The sequence below is a fragment of the Crocodylus siamensis genome, chromosome 14 (assembly GCF_052110815.1).
Source record: "Crocodylus siamensis isolate JL-2025a chromosome 14, ASM5211081v1, whole genome shotgun sequence".
Taxonomy (NCBI): domain Eukaryota; kingdom Metazoa; phylum Chordata; order Crocodylia; family Crocodylidae; genus Crocodylus; species Crocodylus siamensis.
This window is the reverse complement of record NC_143408.1, coordinates 2,374,913-2,397,168: the sequence shown is the minus strand read 5'-3', so window position 1 is coordinate 2,397,168 and position 22,256 is coordinate 2,374,913. Positions and strand designations below refer to the sequence as shown.

General features: G+C 58.2%; 1 protein-coding gene across 1 annotated transcript in view; it reads left to right on the top strand.

Moving 5' to 3' along the window:
* The first annotated feature begins 2,294 nt into the window (after positions 1-2,294).
* Positions 2,295-22,256, top strand: part of EFNA2 (ephrin A2) — a 93,061-nt gene continuing 73,099 nt past the window's right edge. Inside the window, exon 1 of the mRNA XM_090027290.1 lies at positions 2,295-2,948. Within this exon, the coding sequence (XP_089883416.1) occupies positions 2,827-2,948 (122 nt within the window). The 5' untranslated portion in view covers positions 2,295-2,826. The remainder of the gene's footprint in view (positions 2,949-22,256) is intronic.

The window sequence follows — 22,256 nt, the reverse complement described above, 5'->3', positions numbered from 1 at the left end:
CTCCCTGTTCCAGCTCCCAGTTGTGTTTGAAGTTTAGTGGTTTTGATCTTAATTGGCATTTGCGAGCCTCCTGCCAGCAGCCACCATCCTGCTGGGGACTAACATGGTTGCCAGCCCTGCATCAGGGAGCGGGAATCAGTTCCCAAGCAGCTTTTGTGCTAGGGCAAGGATGGGCTGGAAGGGGCCTTTTCCCTCTCGGATACCGCGTGGCAGGAAATCCCGGCTCTGCTCTGACCAGAGGGGCTTCCTCAAAGGGCACAAGGCTCCTACTTCCCCCAGGGCTGACCCAAACCTCGATCTCTGTTGCGCTGCCACTGGCCCCGCAGACGGGTCGGGGCAGTCTGCATCCAGCCTTGCCAAGAGGGACCTGGTTGTGCCTCGGTGCAGGCAGGTGTAACTTGTACAGAGGCCCCCGGCGTCATGGTGGCAGCACTGGATGGGGCTCTGCCAGTCTGCCTTGCCCAAGCAAATCCATTCACGCCTCAGCAGCCTGCGGGTGGGGGCTGGCCCGGTGGCTCACACCGCGGGACCCTGCTTCTGGTGGAGCCCCGAGGCTCTGCGCACTCGTACCCAGCAGGCAGGTCCGTCACTTCTCCTGCAATTACGCTCTGGGAGCCAGTGTGCAATCCTCTGCTGGGCTGCAGCCTCGGGCAGCGCATGTACCCCGGGGGGGTTCAGGGCCCAAGAGATGCCCACGCTGCAGCCAGCCTGAACGCATGGGACTTCAGCCTTGGATTGAGCGAAGGTTTGGTTTGGGTTTCCCCCGCCCTCGACACTGCAGCTGTACCCAGGGAGGCACTCACACAACCCAGGAGCCCAGACTCCGTCGCTGGCGCGCTGCCGTGGCCGCGATCTCACGCTGGGACCGCGGGCGAGCTGTGCGGGCGGGCGGGCGGGCGGCGGGAAAGGCTTTTAGTGGCTGGACTTGATAAACGAAAACAAATAAACTTGACGGACAGGTGGACAGCTTTATGATAGCTTCATGTTGACAGGAAGAAAGATTGGTTGACGGTGGCTTGATAGAGAAATATCTCGATGGGAGTCACATAAAGAGATGTATAACCTTGATGACAGAGCGTGAGGAGGAGGCTGCTGACAGGAGCACGAAAAAAAATCAAAAAAATCCTTGCTTTGGGTTTTTTTGGGGGGGGGATGACACACCTGGCGGTCACCCTGGTTTGCAAACAGATTTGCTAAGTCAATAACCACCGCGATCCACCCATGCACACACCACATCCAGGGTGCTTTCCAGTGCGGCTCTACGGGGAAACCAACCCCCCGCCGCACGAGGAGCGGAGGAGATTAAGAGCCGGCTTCACAAAGGTAGTTAGAAGCTGCAACGTGAGGACAGACACGCAGGGACATTCACCGAAGCGCCCGGGCTGCTAATTCCCATTGATTTCAGTGGGTGCCCAGGTGCTTTTGAAAATGCCACGAGGTCGCGTGTCCATGTCATTAGTGTCTAAATCCCTTTGTTCGGCCTGGCTTCTTAGCAGCAGCGCAGGGGCGGCTTTGCAGCGCTGGCAGAGCCCGGGGAGGCAGGTTCGAGCCCGGCTCGCCCTGGCACCGGGGTCTGGGCCTGGAAGGGAGCGGCCGCTCCCCCTCAAAGGCCCGGCAAGGTTTGGGGGTCGCTGCCGGAGCCGGCTGGATCCTGTCCCGTACCCGGGTCTTTCAGATGAGCCCCTCGGCAACCTCGCTGCCGTGCGAGTACCTGGGGCGGCAGGATGCGTGCCGCCGGCAGCGCCCCGCGGGCGCGCGCGATGGAGCTCCGCTCAGCCCACGTAGCGGGGAGCCAAACTGGCTCGAGACAAGAAATGAAACAAAACAATCCTGCCTGCCAGCTTGGACTGCAAAGATCCCCCTGGGTTTGCTCTGGTTCCCCTGCCCTGCCTTTGCGCCACTTCTCTGCCCGGAAATAAACCCTCTCGGGCTGCTCTGGTCCCAAAGCCGGCCGTTTCCTCCGCAGCCCCTGGCGCCCGGGTCCCGGCGTGAAGGAAGCCTGCGAGGGCCCGGCGCCGCTGGTCTGCACAGGAGCCAGAGGTAAATGCGCACAGTTTGGGGGGGGGGGGGGGTTGGTGCTGGGGTCCACTGGAGGGGCTCCCCCGTCAGCCATGCCCGACCCCCCGGCCCTGCCCCGGGCTCCCCCCCTCCGCAACCAACGCCAGTCGCCGCGGCCCCCAGCGCCCCCGGGCCCGGCCCGGCCAGGCGCGGAGCAGGTGGCCCCGCCCCCGTGGGCGGGCAGGGGCGGGGCCGGCGCTCGGGCCAACCACGCCTGCGCCCGCCCCGCCTCCGTGAATGGGCCGCGCCGGGCGGGCGGCAACAGCGTGCGCGCTGCCCTAGGAGCCGCTCCTACGGGCCGCCGCCGCCGCCGCCGCGCAGGGCTCGGCAGCCCGGGCGCATGGGCAGCCCCGCAGCGGGGCCTCGGGCCTAGGCAGAGCCCCCAGCCCGCGGGGGGGCCCGCCGCGGCCCCCCGGTTTGGCAGGGTGGGGCGGGGGGCAGCCCCCGCACGGACGCGCGCGAAGTTTGCCGGGCGGGGCATGCCCCGGGGGGCGGCCGCGCCGTCGCCCTCGCCCCCGCCCCCGCCCGCCGGCGCCGAGCGGAGCGGAGCGGAGCGTGCCCCGCGCCCGGCCCGGCGCTGATCCCGGCGCGACCCCGCCGCCCGCTCGCGGCAGACTTCGCGCGGGGCGGGCGCGGGGCGGGGCGGGGCGGGGGCGGAGGAGGAGGACGCGCCCGCCGCCGCCGCCGCGCCACGATGAAGCCGGGTTTGCTCCGGAGCAGCGGGAGCCCGTGAGGGGGGGGCGGGCGCCGGCCGGGCGGGCGAGTACGATGGTGCATTTGGAGGTGGCCGCGCTGCTGGTCGCCCTGGTCGGGGTTTGCGTCTGGACGGACGAGACGGGGAAAGTTATCTCGGATCGCTACGCCGTGTACTGGAACAAGAGCAACCCCAGGTAAGCCGGCGCGTGGCCCCTTCCCCCGGGATCCCCCGGCCCCTCTCGCGGGCCCACCAGCCCACGGGGGGATGATTTTAGGGGAAAAGTTCCCAGCAACTTTTCAGCCGGGCAAACACCAGGCAGCCCCAGCCTCTCTTGGTGGGGGGGCTCCTTTTTCTCTCTCTTCCCTCGCCGACTTGTTGCAAAGGAAACATTCCTCCCTAATGAATGGTGTCAATTAGCTCATCCCCTTGTAAACCGGGGAGCGGCAGCGGCAGTGTGGGTGCACCCGGCATAGGGGTGTAGAGGACTGCACAGGCTGGGTGCTTATTAGGACTAATTATTGGGTGAGCCCTGCCAGCGTGCTTCACTTGCAGTGAGTCCATGGCAGGAAATGGGTGCTTTTATTAGGCGAAGAAACCGCTGCGGGGGGGGAAAAAAAAGACTCAATTTTGGGTGATATCATTTTGCAACAAATCCTAATTTCTTTTAAAAAAAAAAAAAGAAGAATAAGGCAACTGCAGCTACCAAGGAGCCTTATATTGAAAAGGGGGGAAAGATAGCAGTGGCTCTTTATTTAATTTTTTGCAGGCAGTGTTTTTTTGGGGGGGGGTGGAGGGTTCAATTTTGAAGCCCTGCTTGGAGCTAAGAGCGGGTGTCAACCCAATAGATACAGGCATTAGATTTTACGATTCTGTTTTTCTTGGCAGATGTGCTTCTGGCACCAAGTCTCCCTTCCCCCCCAGAAGTCAGTTCTGGGAAGTTGTGAGTCTGCTTAGCCAAGGTGAACAAACCAGAGCAGTTTTCAGAACCGTTGCGGACTGTAAAATCAATGACACGTCACTCAGGAGCTCTCTCCTGCTTGAATTCAGCCTGTCCCTCCGGTGCCAGGGTGCTGCCGATCCCGCTCTGATCTCTACCTGCTGGTGCAGGTGGGCTGGAGGCAGGGAAGCCTGGCTCCGACCGGCGTCTTTTCCTCAGGTGCCTTTTTTTAAAGTTTCCAAAAGGCTCAGGAAGCCCAGCAAGGCTGCCCAGGGACATGGAGAGAGCCTAGTCCTTCCCCATGTGCAGCTGGGTGTATTTTTCAGTAGGGAATATTTAAATCCGGATCCCAAAGTGGCCGCGTTGCCTCTGCCGCTGGATGCTCACCCCCTGCGTCGGAGTGATGCTCCGTGCACCGTCCTGGGGGGCTACTGGTGCTGGCGTCGTGCTCTTCGATTTGCTCCATTTCTGCTATTTAGTGCAATCCCGTTTGGCAGTCAACTTTGGGGAAGTTCAAGTTTTCCTTTCCATGTAAAGCCCTGAGTTGGCAGTATTTTGTTACAGGCACTGTTGCGGTAGCATGGCTCTTCCCAGTTCACGTGAAAAGACATCAGGACTGTGGGAAACGTATACTGGGGAGCCATGAAAGTGCCCTGCAAGGACCCAGCCGCTATAACAAAGGGCATCTTGTGCTGCCACTTATTGCCACAGGATTATTTAAAATATGCTTCCACGGCTGGTTCGGTGGCGAGACTCGAAAACGGGTTATCTGTGCTCAGAGGCTCATAATGGCTTTTGTGAAATATTATTCAGTCTACCAGTGTCTAATAGACCACAAAGCAGGGCTCGCAGGGGTGTGGAGGGCTCAGGGTTGAGAAGCAGCAATTCCCAATTGCTGTAAAGGGTGGGAGGGGTGGGAAGGAAGAAGGTTTATTAATTTTTTTTGAAGGTATTTATTTTCTTTGGGGAGAAAAAAATGCTATTTGATCATTTTGGTGTAATTTCTCTTTCTCTGCAATTCATTCCCTCCTTTCGAGGGTTCATTTGAAAAACAAACCGAAACAAAGTTTGCTGTATTTCCTTTTTCAGTCTAATTTTGGGGGAAGGAAAATAGCGAGTTTGAAATGAAGCAGGGCTCTTCCTCTCACTCTTGGCACAGGTGACTAAGACTGCAGGGAATTCATCCTCCCCCCCTCCCCCAGCTGTTTGAAAGGGGCAAATTCATGGGCAGTTCGGTGGAAATCCTACTTTCCACTGCTAAAAAAAAAAAAAAAAAAAGTTGAGGCCATCTGTAAAATCTCTGTACAGAGCTGAAGGAACTGATGGCTGCGTTTGGAGGCACAGGCGTTTTGCGGGTGTAATTCATTAGATCTTGGCGTTTCCGGCGGGGTCGCATCCATATTTTTTCGCTCATCGTCGGTGCCTACAGAGGAGAAATCCATGCAGGTATGGACCCTGGCTGGGCTTATGGAGAGCGAGCCCTGCGCCCCTGTGCAGTAGAGAGCGAAGCAGACAAATGGGTAGCAAAATAGACCAGAAAATGTTGCCGCTGACAAGGAGGGGGTCCTTTTGCATTTGCAGCGCTGGAGAGATTTTCCCCCTCTTGCTGTGGGAAAGCTCAGAGGGGAACCGTTAATAGAGAACTTTTTATTTTCCAGTCCGCTTCCTGACAGTATGAATGGACTCTTCATTCTGGAGATGATCTCCAGTGAAATTTTTACATTTTATTCAAGTTCCCAACTGTATTTCAATGAGGATCTCTGTCCAGGCGAGCGGAGCGTGATGTATGTGGCGTGGGGGCTGCTGAGACAACTTGGGCATGGATCTGCGGTCTGAGCCGCTCTGTCTCACGAGCGTGTCACTTAGGCGATGTATCTATAGGCACCTATAAGACCGTGAGATGCACACGGGATTGAGAGGCTGCTCGGAGTCTCCCCACCAGCTGGATTTATCCAGCCATCAAATATTCCCTCGGAGGCATAAACGGGATTTGCAAATGTACCGTTTCCTGCAGTGTCCCTTCTGCTGTGCCCAGCTCTCGGTTACCCTAAAGTTCAGGGACCTCGGTCCTATTGTGCGTGCATCCCTGCGCGGCATCTTTACCGGCTGGTTGCGTCGCATATGGATTTTATTATCTCTCCCACATTTTTGTGGGGGGTTGGAAGAGAGAGATTTTCTTTTTCTTTTTCTTTTTTTTTTTTTTTTTTTTCCCCCTCGCTAAGTTTTTGGTTACAGCTTCGATTCCTTCCCAGCTTCTACAGCCTGGGCTCTTTTCTTTTGTTCTGTTCAGTGCCAAACATGTGCTAGGGCTCTCGCACACGGAAAAGATAGGACTTCAACGTGTGTTATACAACCGCTCAAACTTCGGGGTCAAGAGCATTGGGACTGGGGACGTGACTGCTGGGCACTGCGGGGCGGTTGGGCGACGCGAACGTTGCAGTGGGCTCGCAAGCCAAGATTGAGCGGTTGGCGTTTGACCCCGTTGTTATAAGGAGCTCTGCAAAACCACTCGCCGTCTGTTATAAGGCTCACGCTCCCTTGCTCCCAGCTTCACGAAACCCCCTTATCACGGCCCTTTTTTGCCCCAGCGCCTCTGTGTAAGCCCCCACGATGGCATTGCACAGGCAGGCAATGTCCCTGGAAAATAGTGTTTTAAAAATCCAGCGTTGACAAAGACAGTATCGACCAAGAAAAAATATGGAGGAGGAAGTAAAAAAAAAAAAAAAAAAAAAAAACCAAACAAAAAACCCCCAAACCCCAACATATTATATATAAGGGTAGGTAAAAGAGCGAACAATGGAGAGAGCTGGTGGGTTTTCACTAGTCGTATTAGTGACATTTGGATCTGGGATAAGGTCCGAATTCTTCCAGCGCGGTAGTGTCCTGCATTGTGCATCGCCGATTGTGCGTGTCCTGGGTTTTGGGATGGTGGAAATTCAGGGCAGTTTGTTAGGTGGAGCAAACCCAGGAATTCCTGTTGAGCTTTCTGCTCACTGAGGGGGGGGGAAGCACAAGCGACATTTTTATTTATTTCTCTCTTGATAGGGCAGAGGTTTGGTTGAGCCTTTAAAAAAAAAAAAAAAAATCTTTTGTCTCTTGGTTTCTGTCCCAATTTTCTTTTCTTTTCCCTTCATGCTTAATAATGGAGAAATTAGAAAATTATTAAAAAAAAAAAAGAAAAGAAAATGGCAACCCCCTGCACCTCCCGCCCCATATAATCTTGAAAACCCACACACCTAGTTTGGCAAGATGCATTTTTTTCCCCCTTTTTTGATGATGATTATAACCTATTCTTTGTAGACATCAGTGGTCTCTATCATTTGCCCAGGTTTGATAATTGTGTCCAAATTAAAAATCAGCTGCAAATTGAGATGGGCTGCGGTCTGCCCATTCTCTCTATATTGTTAATATAAGTAGTCACAATAGACTGAGAGAGAGAGAGAGATTTATATTGGTATTGTAAGTGGGCATTTGGAAAATGTTAAATGCGTTGTATTAAATGGATCTCGCAGGCTAGCATGGAAATACTCGAAGAGGAGATTATATAATGTATATGACGGGGATATACTTGCACGCGTAGATGCGCACAGTAATGTGTTTGCTTGCGCTTAATGGATGGAAGTGCTGGTTGCTCCCTTGACACGGTGAAGACCCCAGCCTGCCCATGCGAAATGGGCATTTGCGCTTCCTCTCCGCAGATCCCTCTCCAAGCATGCATGACATAACATGTGACACGCGTGGAGTCGTGTAAACAGGGCCACTTTCACATCGGGCCCCACATAAGTCAGCGTGCAATGTCTTGCACGCCACTTTGAACGTCAGACTGGAGTGATGGCAATGCTCCCGTAAGTCCCCAGCCCATTGCTCGGCATGGGCAGGATGGTTTGCTGCAGTGGGGTTTTTCTCCGGTCCTGGTATAGAAATCGAACACCTTTTTGGGTCCATAGAGCCCTTGGAAAGAATTAGGGGCCAAATTAAAATGCAGCGAGAGGCAGGGGAGGCTGGGCTGGTTTCTTGCACACCGTGTACATGTTTCTCCCACTACCATTGACCACCTCTATCAGAACTGTACCCAAATCCGTCCTCTGGCCGAGCAGGGGTCAGGTTATGATGCCTAACGGGGCCTCAATTCTGTCGAACTCGGTTGTAGGGGCTCCTCCAGACCACGAATTCGGGTGGAAATCTCTATTGCGTGCTGGAAAACCTGCGGCGTCGGCGGGACCCCTGCCTCTGGTCTTTGGGAAGGAATGACCTCACCCTGCATGGGTGCCACGATGCCATCTCCCCGCAAACCCCCCGAACCCTGGAGTGCGATTGAAAACCTTTGCAAAGCAGAGGCAGGACCAGGGATTTGAGACTTGCTTTCATTCCCTACTCTGTAATAGGCAGGTTATAGTAATTCCAGAATGACAGTTTCCCTGTAGCCAGATGCAATTCCTGAACATGCAGCTGTATATTTATATATCTGTAGAGAAGGGGAAATGTGCAAAGTGTTAGGTATTTTCCTTCTCTATTTGCAGTCTGGTTACGAGCGCCATAAACGATCTCGATTTTACCCATGGCCTATATTTAACTGCAGTCATTTCTTTGCATGGAAGGTTTATTTTCTGATTTTTGTTTTGTTAGCACATCTGGGATTTCTCCTCGGCGCTCCGTCGTTTTGTGGAGGTCCGGGGTGGGGGGTCTCCATCCAGGGGTTTTACCTTGCTCTTTAGAGGCGTGGGGTGGGGAGTTGGAGCGCTGGGCAGGTGACCAGCCCCATGGCAGTGCTTGGAGACATTCGTGATGGGAAGGGCATCACTTTTGGGGGTCCCTCCCCACACTGATGCTTGTGAGGAATGGGTTTGAGGGCCATGTGGCCCAGCTGGTGGGGCATCGGAGTCCTTCCTGCCACTTGGATGTGAGCAGGAGGGGTTCCCTTCCTCCCACGCTGGGCACAGTTGAAGTCTGAGCCGTGCTCCCTTGCACTGTAGGGTAGGGAAGGACCCCAAGCGGCGGGGTTTTGCACACCGTGTCTTCTGCTTTATTGCAAAACAGGGGATCTCCCAGCTGAGTTGCTATGGTTCAAAGCACCTCAGAAGGGCTCCCAGCATCCAGAGACAGACTGTCCTTTAGTGACCCATTGGATGCACTGGTGAAAAAGCACCAGAAATGCAGTATTTTAGGGTTGGGAAGGCTCTGCTCAGTGCAGATGAAGGCTGGTTAGCTTCCCTGGCCAGTTTGACTGCTGTCTTCATTGGTGCTACAACCCAAAGGATTGGGGCCTCATTACGCTGCCGCAGTTTCAAATGCGGGAGCAAGGGGAAGGGCCCAGGGAGAGGTTGGTGTCAAGCGGGGTGCATGGGGGGCTGTGCGGGGTGCCTGGCACCCTTGGGGCAAATATGCGCACATGTCCATCACGTCAGAAAGGTCTGGTGCCAGCTGTCCAGCTGGTCTGTGCTTCCAGACCTCTGCTTCCCGCAGGCGCCCAGAGCAGGAGACGGGGTCTTTGGACCCTGGCTGCCTGCTCCCCATTTTGCCCCATCCCAAGGTTTTGGCAGCAGTTTCCTGAAGTTTTTGAGCTAACCCCTCCACAAAAAAAAAAAGAAAAAAAAAAAAAAGAGCCAGCCTCAGATCATGTTGGAGCTAGACTTTGGCGCCTAGCTAATTTCTGCACCCAGATTCACGCCCCTATGCATAGGGTGAGGGTGCTATGGCAGGCTGCCCTGTTTTGGTGGCGAAGGGGGTGGGGAGATGCGGAGAGACCTGGGCATGCTGCTTCGGGGCGTCGGGACCCCCTTGTCCCTGCTGTCCCTCGTGCATGCCACCCTCCGCTCAATTAGCTCTCAGTGGCTTTCGCTCATTTTCCTTTCCCTTTATACAAAGAACATTTGCAGCCCTCCCCCCACCCCCTCATCTCTCTCCTTTCCAGACCGTTAAGCCCTGTTAGTGATTCTTCACTAGCCAAGGTCTGTAGCAAGCACAGTTAATAAACAGCAGATACAAACAGGTCCAATGGCTCTGACAAGATTTTCTCTGTCTCTACCTGTCTCTCTCTCTCTCTCTCTTTCCTTCTTTCTAGGGATTGCAATTACGTTCCCCACCGGTTGCACATTTGGTATCCAGATGCTGGCTATGCACAGAATCCTAATATAAGGATGGAGCTGTGGGCCTTGGGGTGGAGCGGGACCAGCTGCAGGTTTGCCACTCACCTGGGTGCTCCCTGCTTTAAATCCTCGGTGCCGTTCACCTGTCTGATCACAGGAATAAAGGGATGGGGCCAGGGTGTGGGGCAGGGGTGGGAGCACTTTGAATTGCAACAGGGTGGGTTTAAAACTACTCTGAAATATAACTGTGCGTGTGCACATACATACATACATACATTTCACATATATAGCACATCTATAACATATATTAACAGAAACCCATTACATTTAATATTTATTTATAAAGATATAGATATAGTTGCATACAATAAATCATAAAGTAGTAGGGCTGGGAGGGACCTCGAGGTCATCTAAAATTATATGCTATATAGATATCCACACAGAAATGCATTTCCATCTCTATACAACATACATGTAATCTCTCTCTTTTTTTATTTACATACCTGTGTATTTATATTCATCTATAGGCATGCATGTAGATTTATATATAATTGCACACTTATTTTTATCTGTGTAAAATGCACCTGGTTTTGTCTGTAGGTGCATACACGGCTGTATCTCTGTTTATCTGTATCGCATAGGTACATATATGTCTCCCTAACACATCTGCCTGTATCGGTGTATTCCAAGGAATCCATCTGCTTGTGTGTAAGTAGGCAGATGAGTGTGCACACACTCAAATGTGCATGTGCAAATGGGAATACCATGTAGTGTAAAAGAGCCTTTCTCTCTAAGGCGGAACATTTTAGTCCTATTCCATTTGCTACAGAGGCGGGTCAAGAGCTTGGTTTTTGCCCTGCTGTCCTCACCTTGCCAGCTGCTCCCCAGCCTGCTCAGCAAGGTGCTGTCATCTGGGCGTTGTTCCCCTCCATGCCGATATGGATATGTACTTTGCAGGTTTTTGGCTCGGCCCATCCCACCCTAGAGCGGGCTGCATCCCTCACCCCAGGGTCCGGCGTCCTTGCAGGCCCTGTGCGTGTCTAAATGACAGAGCGAAGAGCACGCTTTTTGCCTGCCTGGGCGAGGAAGGGAAACGGGGCTCTTGGCAGACTGGCTCCATCGCGGGTCGGGCTGAGCCGACCTGCTGTTCGCTGCTCGGGTGCTGCCTGGAGCGACGCAGATGCGCGGCCCCGCTGCATCCACCTGGGGAAGGGGAGCGCGGGCGGGCAGCGTTCTCCTGCGGCGAGTGACACATTGGTATTTAGGAGATGAATTTGGGAAGCGTCTTGGAAATCAGTGACATTCTCCACGCAGGGCTTGTGTGTCACTGGCGGGGACCGGGGCACGGGGAGGGAGCCCGAGCTCCCCACCTGCCTGTTTGCAGGTGGTTCAGAGAGCGCTGCTTTTCCAGCCCCCGTGGCTCTCTGTTGCCTCTTAAAATTACCCCACCGAGTCCCGCTGTCACTTGTGCGACACCAGGCGAAGTAGTGTAGACAGGACAGCGGTCGGCTGCTAGCAGTGCTAGGGAAGCTTAAGGAAAAAGCTTGAGCCTCGGCTGGGAGAGAAAGGAGGCTGAAAAGCAAGGGAGGTGAGAGACTAGGACTGGCAGCCCCTGGCCTGCCTGCTGGGCCAGAGCCGGCCCTGTCCACCCAGACGGTTAATCAGCATTTATTACTAGGTGTTAGAAGTGTTTTTATTTCTTTCTTCCCCCCTTTGGTTGTTGATGCTGTGCGGCTGGGCTGCTAAATAGCTTCCCATTGTTGGAGAGCTAATTACCTCTTAATGAGCCTCCTTACTCAAAGCCGGAGAGGAGTGGGGGGGAGAGCGTTGCCTTTTTTTTTTTTTTTTTTTTTTTTTTTTTTTCCCCAGGCGCAGGGGCAAGGCAGAGCCATGCGCCAAGGTGCTGGGTGGGCTGCAGAGAGGTGAATGGGGGGCTCTGGGGCTGGGTCACACTGAAGGTGGTGTCTGTCCTGATTGTGCCCGTTGACATCAACACCATCCTCACCTGCCGGCACGTGGTAGGCTGGGTCCTGCCACGCTCTACTCATCCACATCTGCCTGACGCCCCCCGCCGGCCTCGCAGCTATGGCTCTGGGGGCGCTGCGGAGGAGAGGGGGTAACGGGGGGGCATGGACCCGTTGTCACCCTTCGACCCCTGCAGGGTCTTGGCGCGGGTGCACGGGTGAGCCCGGTGTTGGCGGGGAGGTGTGCGGCCGATGCTAGCAGGCAAACGAGCTGGGGTTTTAGCACTCGCCTTCCCTGTCCCTTGCAGGGCTCCTGCTGCCCAGTGCACTGTACTGGTTCATCCCGCCATCCTCTTTGATAAACCTCAGCCCGTGAGTCCTGCAGGAGGTGTCCCGTTGATGCTGGGGGGAGGATGGTGGCCTCGGGCTCCAAAGAGCCTGGGTGCGAGGTTGGGGCTGGCGCTGCCCAGTCCCCCGACAGCGAGGGTGCTGTGAGCCCCCGTCCAAGGGGTTGGCAAAGGGGGCAGCCCCTTCTTCTCGCCCCTGCAGAAGGCCTCTGTCGCTTGCAAAGGGGGGAGCGGAGAGGGCTGGCTTCCAGCCAGGGCTTGGCCAAGAGGCCTGGATGCCTTGAAGGAGCTCCCTTCCCTCAGCCCACCGTGCTTGCCAGGTATGGAAGAGCGAAGCTGGGGTGTATCCACGTGGCATGCCCTGCCCAGCGGGCGCCTCTGCCCCCACCTCGCCCCGGTGGGTGGGGTGCCGGGGTGGGCACCAAGCCCAGGCCTGGTTGCGGCGGCCCCCGTGCCCATCGACGGCAGGGTGGGTGCCCAGCAGGCCTGGTGGGAAGAAGGGTCCTGTGCCCGTCGGCAGAGCCCCATCCATGTCGAGAGTGATGGAGGCTTCAGCCAAAGGGAGGAGGGAGCGCTGGTGGGATGGGGTCGTGCCAGCTGCCCACGTACCTTTGGTGGGCAAGAATATGGGGCAGGCATGGGAAGCCGCCCCGGGGCAGCATGAGGAAGGGGTGTGCGGTCCCCTCAGGGGCTGGGGTGGATGGGGAGCCTGCCCTGGCTTGCAGGATGCGGGGGGGAAAGCGGGGCATACCCTTTGCCTCATGCTAATGAACTCGACCCAAGGGGCTGGGGCGCAGGGGCCAGGCAGAGCCGGCAGCTCACCGGGACCCCGGGCTGCCGGCGCTGGAGTCTGCAGGACCCACCGCGCCTTGGGGTTGCCCGGCACTGTCCAAAAATCCCTTTGACGGCGGGGCACCCCCACCCGCGCGATAACAAGCGGCTGTCGATGCCAGGAAGCGGGGCCCTCGGCTCCGTTGACCGTATTGATCCCCGGAGTGATTTAAATGCCACAAAGCAAAGCGATCGACAGCTGCCGGCGCGAGCAGAGCTCCCGCTCAGCCCCACCTTGGTGCTGCCCTTTGGGTCCTTAATGGAGGCAGGGAGGATGCGCTGGGCGGATGGAGAGGGAGGCTTTTATTTCTTCCTTCCCTCCTCGTTAATGGCCTTCCGGCCCCACCGCCCTCCCGGGCACTGCAGTGGGTGAGACGAAGGCAAGACCCTGATTCGAGATCACGGGGTCCATTCCCATCCTTGCCCGTCGTGTCCTCCGGGACCAGGGTTAGAGACGTCCCTGCCTCAGTGGGCTCCGAGCCAGCCCCGGTCCCTTGCCGTGCATCGGCTCTTCCCATTTCTGCCCTTCTCTCGCTGCTTTTCTGGCCCCGGCTTTGCATGGAGTTTTTCTGCAGTGCTGATGTGTGCGTGTGCACGCTCACGTGTGTCTGTGCGTGTGCGCACGTGCGGGGAAAGGGCGGAAGGGCTGCCCAAAGGCTCTTGTGGGCTGCCGGGACTTCTGCTTGTGTTAATGAGTCCACTCTTCTTTTGCCAAAGGCACGGCCAACACCTAACGGCCGCGGGAGCCCACGTCCCCGCCCCACCTCCTCCCCTGCGTGCGGTGGTGCTGGCAGAAGCTGCAGGGATTCGGGCCCCCGTCCCTTGCGCCTGACCCCCCGCTGGCAGCCCTGCCTCGCCCGCAGTCTCCCCATCAATGAAACTCCTCTTAAAAAAAAAAAAAAAAGAATTTCTGATCCCTTTAATGGCCTCTCGATCCCTCTTCAAATCTCCTGGGGGTCCGACGCCGGCTGCCTCCGTTACTGCTGCCTCCGTTGAAAGGCAAAGAAATTACCGAGTGGCTTCGGAGCAATCAGCGATGGAAAAGACCTATTAGATGGTCCAGTCTCTCTCCCTCCCGATGCAGCGCAGTCATCTCCGACGTGGTCTTTATGAGCGTGTCATTCCTCCTTCTGTCCGTGTAAATAGTCATTCTCTGCCCAATGTGTCTGGAACCACGTTTCGGAGAATTTTTGCAGAAGTGTTTTGGGGGGGGATATTTCTATCCGCTTATTTTCTCTTCGACAATATATGGGGAGCAGAGCTCTCCCACGTGCCAGGAGCCAGACAAAAGTGTTTAGAGGCAACAAATAGAAATATTCCTGAGCAGTCTGCCCAGCTCCAGCTATTTCTCCCGTCTTCCCGCGGCATCTCGTATCACGTATTCGAGAGGGGTTTTACTCGGGCTGTTTTTGTAAATGTTTTTCTCCTTTTTAATGCCCTATTTATATTTTCAATAAAATAAAATCGCCCAAGCCTGACCCTGTAGAGAACTTGGAAAATCCCAATTCTTCCTCTTTCCAATCCCGTCTCGGCTGCGAAAAAAGCTCCCGGCCCTCGCGCCCCGCGCCGAATCGCGCCGCAACAGGATTATTGCAGCGCCGGAAATTTCTGGAGTCCGAGCAATTGGGTTGTTGGGAGGGGAAGAGGGGGGATGCGTTGCAGGCGGTGGTCTGAGCAGTGAGGGGCACAAGGATATTTGGGGAACATGGGGGGGGGGTTGGGATCTGTGCCCCATCGTGCTGAGCTGGTGGTAAGATTCGTGGCGGGGTGGGTTGGGCATGGGAGAGGCAGCCCCAGGAAGGTCTGGGCTACGGACCAAGCACGCCATGATGTACCCATTGCACCTAACGCTGAGTGGAGTGAGACGGGGCACGGGGGAGGGAAGGAAGTCCCCCGGGTAGCAGGCCGCTGTCTGCCCCCAGGGTACAGCTGTTTCTGCAGGTGGGAGCAGGAGTCCCTCCCCCCCCATATCCCTGTCTCTTTGCCCCCAGACCTCCCCTTGCCCGTGCTTTCTAAAGGAAGTGGCGCAGAAGCCGAGCCGGTGGGGGTGGGGGGGTGGCTGCATTCGGCCTCTCCGCACCCTTTCCCCAGCCTGGTGTTGGAAAGGCTGGAGGACGTCGGTGCCGGATCCAGCCTTGCTCTGTACGTGACCGTCCCCCCTTCTCCTGCCTGCGTGCGTGCGCTTTGGGGCTCGTGAAGCATCCGGCCATTGGGGTGCTGGGGGGAGGCAGATCGCGGGCCCTTGGGGTTGTGCTGTGCAAAGCCGGCCGCCCTGCGTGCCAGAGGGTCACCTCTTCCCCCGGAGCCCGCAGCCGGGGCCGGCATGGAAAAGTCAGAGCCGCACGACTAAGCAGCTGCCAAAAACCAGGGAGATAGCAGGAGCAGGGGAAGCTGTTTCCCAGCCGGCTCGATAATCCCAATTATTATCTGGTTTCTAGATCAGGATTCTTATTAAACTTGGCACCGCTGGATTTGCCGTTCCGGCCGCCTGCCTCGGCACAGGGCTCGCAGCCGATTTATCTCTCGCAGATTCAGGAAGGAAATTGAGTGGAAAAAACCGGGGCAGTGCCCCACAGGAATGCTTGGTATTCGGGAGTATGCGGCGAAGAGGCTGGCGGGGGTGGGGGGAGCGGGGTGTTTGAATTGGGGGCTGCTGCCCGGCCTCTTTTGAAGTGACAATTGATGCCGATCCAGTGATGGAGTGGGAGGAAAAAGGCTTTAAAATGGATCTGCGTGCGTGCCTGCGTGCCGCGCTATTGCGTGGGCCCGATCCTCCACTGCCCAGCGCGGGCTGGGCGTAAGGGGTCCCAGCTGCCAGCCGGGCATCCAAGCATCGGGCCCGGTGTTGTGCACGTGCCTGCATTCGCACCAGCCTACGGGCACAGGTCAGGGTGGGTTTCCAGCGCCCGTGTCTGCGCAGAGAGGGGTGGGCATCGGGGGCGGCGAGCAATGCATCCATGCCCGGCGTTGCGGACTGGAAGGTCTCAGCCGCCTGGGGATGGGGTTGGGGGGACCGCTTGGTTTCAGATCGTTCTTAAAGATGAGAAATTAAAAGCAAGATTAAAAAAAAAAAAAAAAAAATTAGCATAAAAGTTTCTGCTGTTTCTCCCTCCCTATGGGATGGTCGGAGAAACCCCGAGCTGCTGGCTCGCTTCCCTGCCTCGTCCTCTCTGTCGCCGGCGTCCCCCTGGGTTCACGGAGACTGGCCTCAGCTCTTCCATCCCCGGGCAGCTTCACCCCACGTGCCCCTTCCCGGCCGCATCTCACGATTGGGTTTTCGTGGACGTGGGCGTCCGTCCCTTCTGCCCCTTAGCTCCAGGGGTTCAGTCCATGACCCAGCCAGGACTCGGGCTGTGCAGGACGACACGGCGCCATCGCCCGGAGCCGTCTCCTTTGTTTGGCGAGGGTCCCGACCCGCTCGGGCCACGTGGATCCGCCTGACTTGGCCGCCCCCGCCTCCTCCAGTTGTGCAGGAAGGGCCCGATTCTTGGCGTAAGATTACCTACCGCCACAGCCGTTGGTGCCAACGCTGCATTACCCCTGCTGGGCTCTGGCCCGTTGCCTTGCACTGGTTGGGATCCGGCCCTCAGACGCTTCCTCGCACCTCCAGCTGCAATTGCAGCGCGCGAGGAGTTCGTGGCACACTCAGCCGGCACAATGAGGCAGGAGGTTCCCGGCTGGATCGGCCGGCGCCACGTTAACGCTGTCCCGAGCCAGGCACGGGGCATGTAGGGGGCACGACCTGCTGCAGGGTGTCCGGTGCTGCTGGGCCCGGGCAGGATTGCAAGCAGCTCCGCGCGTAGGAGCGACCCGCTAGCGCCGAGGCCGAGAGCAGTGGGTCCCCGATGGGCCCGATCCTGATCCTGGCAGGGCAGCAGGCCTGTGGGACCCCTTCCTGAGCAAAGGGTTCGGACGCGGAGCGCACGTCTTGCCTCTCGTGTGAGTTTGTAGTGTCCGTGCCCGGGTGCTCAAGCGTGTGGATTGTAGCCCGGGTCTGTCCTGGACCCTGGCTGCTGCCCCGCGGGGGCACGCCTGTGTCTGCAGCCCTGAGACCTAATCGGGGGGTTGGGTTTGGAGTAGGGGCATCCACAGACCCGGGCGCGGGCTCCAGGGCGTCGGGGCACTCAGTGGGCTTCTCCGTGCGCCCTGAGGCTGGGCCAACTCACGCGGGACGTGGCAAGTCAGGGTCTCTCGCTCCCCCTTTTTGGCACGCGGTTGTTCCCGAGGAACGCCCTGGGCCGGCAGTGGAGAGGGCCAGCCCAGGCCACTTGCTCTCATAGGCCCCGTGCGGGCTGCGTCCCACAGACTCCAGGGCTCACGAAGTTTGGCCTGCGGCTTTTGCCGCTGGGAGAAGTGGCTGGGCTCCCCGGCTGCGTCCCGGGCTCTGGGCCGGCCATCTCTTCAGTCCCGCCGTGCCCCAGCTCTCCCCCCGGTCTCCCCCAGCGCCGTGTCCTGCCTTTGTGAACCCCCACGGGATTTTTCTTCCCTTCAAGTTGCATTTTTCCTCTCTTTTTTTTCATTTGTTTTTTCTTTCTTTTTGTACCCTTTTATCTCTCTTGCCCCCAGCCCGCTGGGCCCAGCCTCCATCCCTGGGTGCCTCTGCCAGTAGCAGCTCCCCTCCTTGCTAATCCCAGGTCTCCAGCCTGGCAGTGCCCCCTCCACCCACCAGCTCCTGTGATCCTCTAGAGATCGGGGCTGGATCCCCGTTCCCCTCCGGGCATGGGTGACGAGCGTTACGGAGGGCGAGCAGGCGATGGGCTGAACTTGACGGCATTGTCCATCAAGCAGGGGGGTGCCGACAGCCCTCAGCTGGGGCCTGGGCTCACGGAGGGCTGGAAGTCTCCGTCTCTGCACTCCGGGCTGTGCCAGGCTCTTCATGGCAAGCAGACTCCTAAGAGGGCTTTTTTCTGAGGTTTTTTTATTAAGGAAGGGAGTCTCCTTCCAGCCTCGGCAGGTTCGGTTATCTCCGCAGTGACCTTGTGTTCGGGAGCATGGAAATGCTCAGGCTCCTTCCCACCCTCCCAAGTTCCCCGGGACCCCCCGGGTGCCGCACACTGCATGTAACGGGGGTGTCTGACCTCTGTCCGTCTGCACTGACGGCTTCGCTGCTGCAGTGTCTGAGTGCGGCGGCCGCTCGACTTCCCCAGCCCCGGTCCCCAGAGGCGTGCGAGTCTCTGCAGCTCCGTGGAGCTGCGAACGCCTCGCTCGGCCCCTTTCCAGACGCTGCCTCCCGCGCGCTCTGCCGGTCTCTCCATTGTTGTGTTTCCCAGCTGCAGGAGGCACCGGCGGGTCCAGACGTTGGCCGTTCAGAGCAGGGGCTGTAAAAGCCTCCACCTGCGCTCCCCGTCTCTGCCGCGGCCCCTCCTGCGCCGAAAGCCTGAACCCCTCGGGCCGAGCAGCGAGGTTGCAGGACGGTGCAATGCAAAGGCCCACGGAGCCGCTTCAAACAGCACCCCCTGAAACTGTTCCTCGCACAGGCGAGTTGAGGTGGAAACCCCAGTTCCTGATGCCAGCCCCAGCTTGAATTTTATTAGGAGCCGGGGAGCAAAATCCAGACCTGGAAAATGGCTCTTGGCTCTGGAAGGGTCTGAGCCCAGTGCCCTACCCCCTCCCCTTGATGGGGGTAGCTCTGGGGCTGGTATTTCCAGGACAGACCCCGCTCAGGTTTTGCTAGTGCCGGATGCAGCCTATTGGCATCTGGACCACTTAAAACTAGGGGCTCCCCGTTCTCCGAGTGAGCTGGCTGTGTCCGCGCCCCAGCGCAGCACCTCTGAGCTGTGCCAGCCGTGGGAGAGCTTGGCTGAGCCTGGGGTTAACCCCCATCTGGGCCCGTCTCCCTGCACGAGAGTCCGGGCTCTGCGCGGAGGGCGAGATGAACCCTTGGTGTTTCGTGGTAAAATGGTGGGATACAGAGGACGGGTCCGTGCAGAGTGGCCGGCGGTTTTGGGGAGACGTATAAAAGAGGGCGGTCTATAGACATTGCAGCTTTGCAGTCTGCTCTTTGCAAATCCGTCTGCCCGTCCGTCTGTTTTTACAGTTCCCCATGCCCACGCAGCTGACAGACTCGGGAAATTCTCCGTTACGTTTGCAGACCACTTCTAACCCTGCTCGGGGCTCTGATCCCCCGCTCCCCTGAGGCCCTGTGTCCTGCTGCCTGTGCCCGGCAGGGGTGAGCTCACCGTGGGGGTCCAGCCCTCGCCCCTCTTGGGAATTGGGATGCAGGACCCGGCCCTGCTTGGACCCCCACCCTTTTTGTCTGAGAACCAGCATGTTGGGTAAACGCACCCGCTGGGCCCGATTCCTGGTGGAGTGGGCTGACGCTGGGTTACACCTTCTGACAGCCTGGCCCTTTTCCTGGACTGGAGGAAGTGAATTGCGGAGGAGGAGGAGGTGTGAAGCCCTTGGTGAAATGGGAAGCGAGGTGCTTGGCTGAGGAGGAGAGAGGTCTGGGCAGTTGCAACATGGAGCCGGGCTCCTGGAGCGTCTTCCCAGCTCGCTGCACCAGCTTGGATGTCTTGCCCCTTCTCTCCATGCCTCGGTTTCCCCCCACACCTCCCCAGCAGCAATGGAAATCTGCCCAGGCTCAATCAAGCGATTCACCTTGGCACGAGCGCTAGCTGGTGTCCATTGCAGACATTGGGTGGGTAAGCACTTCCTAAAGCCACTGAGAGATTTAGGTCCTGACGGTCCTGTGTCCCCGTCGGCTCACTGCGTAGCTATGACCTGGCCCCCCTTGGCCTTTGGGGTCTTGTGCAGGGACGATTTCCGTCAGATCGGCCAGAAGCCCCAGGCTGGGGATCCCACCTGCAGCTCGGAGGATCCCGGTTGTCCCAAATTGCAGCCGACGCGCCGAGGAAAGTGCTCAGCAAACGATACCTCCCTTAGGCTCCCACAGTATCAGCTTCCCTTCTCCACCACAAAAACGACGTCCCCGGGGTCCACTTACAACCTGGGACAGCTTCCAAGGGGCTTGAGGCACCAGTTGCTGCAGCTGGGACCCAGCCAGGCTTCGCCGGCATCTCCCAGGCTGCGTTTTTGGGCAGAACACAGCTTGGGGATGTGGCTGGAGTATCAGGGTCCTCTCCGTGACCCCTCTCCCCAAGCCCTGGCTCCGTGGGGCCTTTGCAGGCCCGGGAGGGGACAACGCGGGTGTCTCGTTGGTGGAGAGAGGTACCGAATGGGGACCGTTGCCCTGAGGTTCCCCCATCCCCAGAGAGAGGAAGGGCGCTGGGGCTGGAGGGAGTGGAGGGGAGCCCCCGTCTGATCGCTTCCATATTTTGTATTTTAACGTTTTCATATTTGCTTCACCTTATAAATCATCCTGCCTGGGCTGGCTTGTAAAGGAGGATTTATGAGTCCAGGTGTAAGTGCAGTGAGATGAACTCGGGTGCCGGGGACCGGCCGGTTTTAATGTTTTTATAATGATGGTATCGCAAGAGCAATTTTGGCTAAGTGAGAGGTCTCTCCCAGCCGTAAATCCTCCCCCCGCCAGGCACCGCCGCCGGCCAGGGGACGTGCGGGAGGAACAGGAATCGGATTCGCGGGGAGAGACGGGCCCTGTGGACGGCGATCCGGCAGCTGTCTGCTTTTCTACTCGGCGCTGGAACCGCTCGCACAACTGACGCCCAGGCCCGGCGTGAGGCCGGCGGGTTCCTCCCAAACGCGTCTTCCCGCTGCTGGGGCCGACTGGGTGCCGGACCTCGGGCCCCAGCCCCGTCCGACGTAAATCGGCGCAGGCGGGGATCGGGCCCGCAGCTCGGGCCAGGGGAAGTTTTGCGGCTCTGGGTTGGGTCGCGTGGTACCTGCAGCGGGCTCGGCGGGATGTTTTTGGGGCGGTTCGCAGGCCTGAGCTCGCTCTCTCCGTCTCTTTGCTGCCGCCAGCCCCGGGGGTGAGTCAACATCAAAGTCGGGGCGCTGCTCAGACCCACCCTGGCAGGGCGCAGCCCCATCGGACGGGCAGAGCCTGTTCCCACGGCGCTTCCCGTTCTCCACCCGGCCCGGTTCGTTAGCCGGGACGCGGCGAACGCCAGCGGGGTCAGTCGGGGCGGCGCGAGAACAAGGGTGGGCGATTCGCGGACCCTGATCCGGGCACAGGGGACGCGCGCACGGTGCCAGCGTGGCCCGCACGTGGCACAGATCAGCGGGGCATCGTAGCCCGCGCAGGGAGTGCCGCCTGCCGGAGCAGCGGAGTCAGATGGGTGATCCTCAACCAGGGTGCTGTGAGAGCCTCTCGAGGATGTTGCAACACGAGTGCCGTCAGGCGTGGAAACACCTACGTGTGATTCACAAGATCAACCCTGAGATTTCTGAAAGGGCTCCGGCGTCCCAGCCGCTCTGCCCTTTGCAGCTGGAAGTCTGCTCCTGGGTTTTGCTGACCCCGGTAAACGAGTGAAAGCTAAGAGCTGACGTTTTCTGAGGGGGGGTCTTGGCTTGAACGAGGGCGTCTGAGAAGGCTGAGAGCCACAGGTCTAAATGCACCGCGGTTTGACGCTGGCTCAGTGTTCAGCCTTGCCTCGAGAGCGGCAGAGCCGTGCCTGCAGTTTTTACCCTGTTCAGCCGGTAAAAAGGTATCTCAGCTGGCGAGAGTCAGTCGGACGAACCCTGGTCACGTCCCCGAGGAATCGGGCTATCTGCTGTAGCAAACTTGGGCTGGGACCTTCCAGGTTTGGACGGTGCCAGGAGTCACGGGGCCGTGGATGGACGGGTGCAGGTGACTGGACGACTGGGATTGCGGTGCTTTCCCCAAACGAGCTGGCCCGGGACGGACTCCTGCAGGGCAGGGATAGGTGCGGAGGGGTTTTCCCCAGCTCCTGCAGCCACACAAACGAACCAAATAATTGGTGAGATTGTAACATTGTGCGCTCGTTACGTTGCGCCGTTTAACGTAGTACAGGCACTTCCCGGGCAGTGGGTGTCGGGGTTTCTTGCACTCTACCCTGAGACCACATGGGGGGTGGAAAAGGGCTGACCACTGAGCGTGGGGTGGAAGCAGGACAGTGCGCGCCGACCCCCGAGTGCAAGGGCCGGGTTCCCAGCACCACCTGGAGAGGGGCGCAGCGGTGCCGGGCAGCTGGGATTCGGGGGGATAGGGAGCTTCGAGCTCAAGCTCGGAGGCCAGGGCAGGGCAGGGAGGCCTGGTGTTTGCATCTTCTCTAGACCTGCTGAACGGTCCCTGCAGGTCCTGGTCTGCCCCGCGTGGGCAAGGCCCATCTCCGAGCAGAGGAAGCCTCCCCCGCGCGGTGCAGGGCCTGGGCATCGGTGCGTCAAGGGAAGCGCGTGCTGAGGCTTTGCTGCATCCTTTGTGCTGGCCGGTGGACACGTGCGAGATGGGGCCAG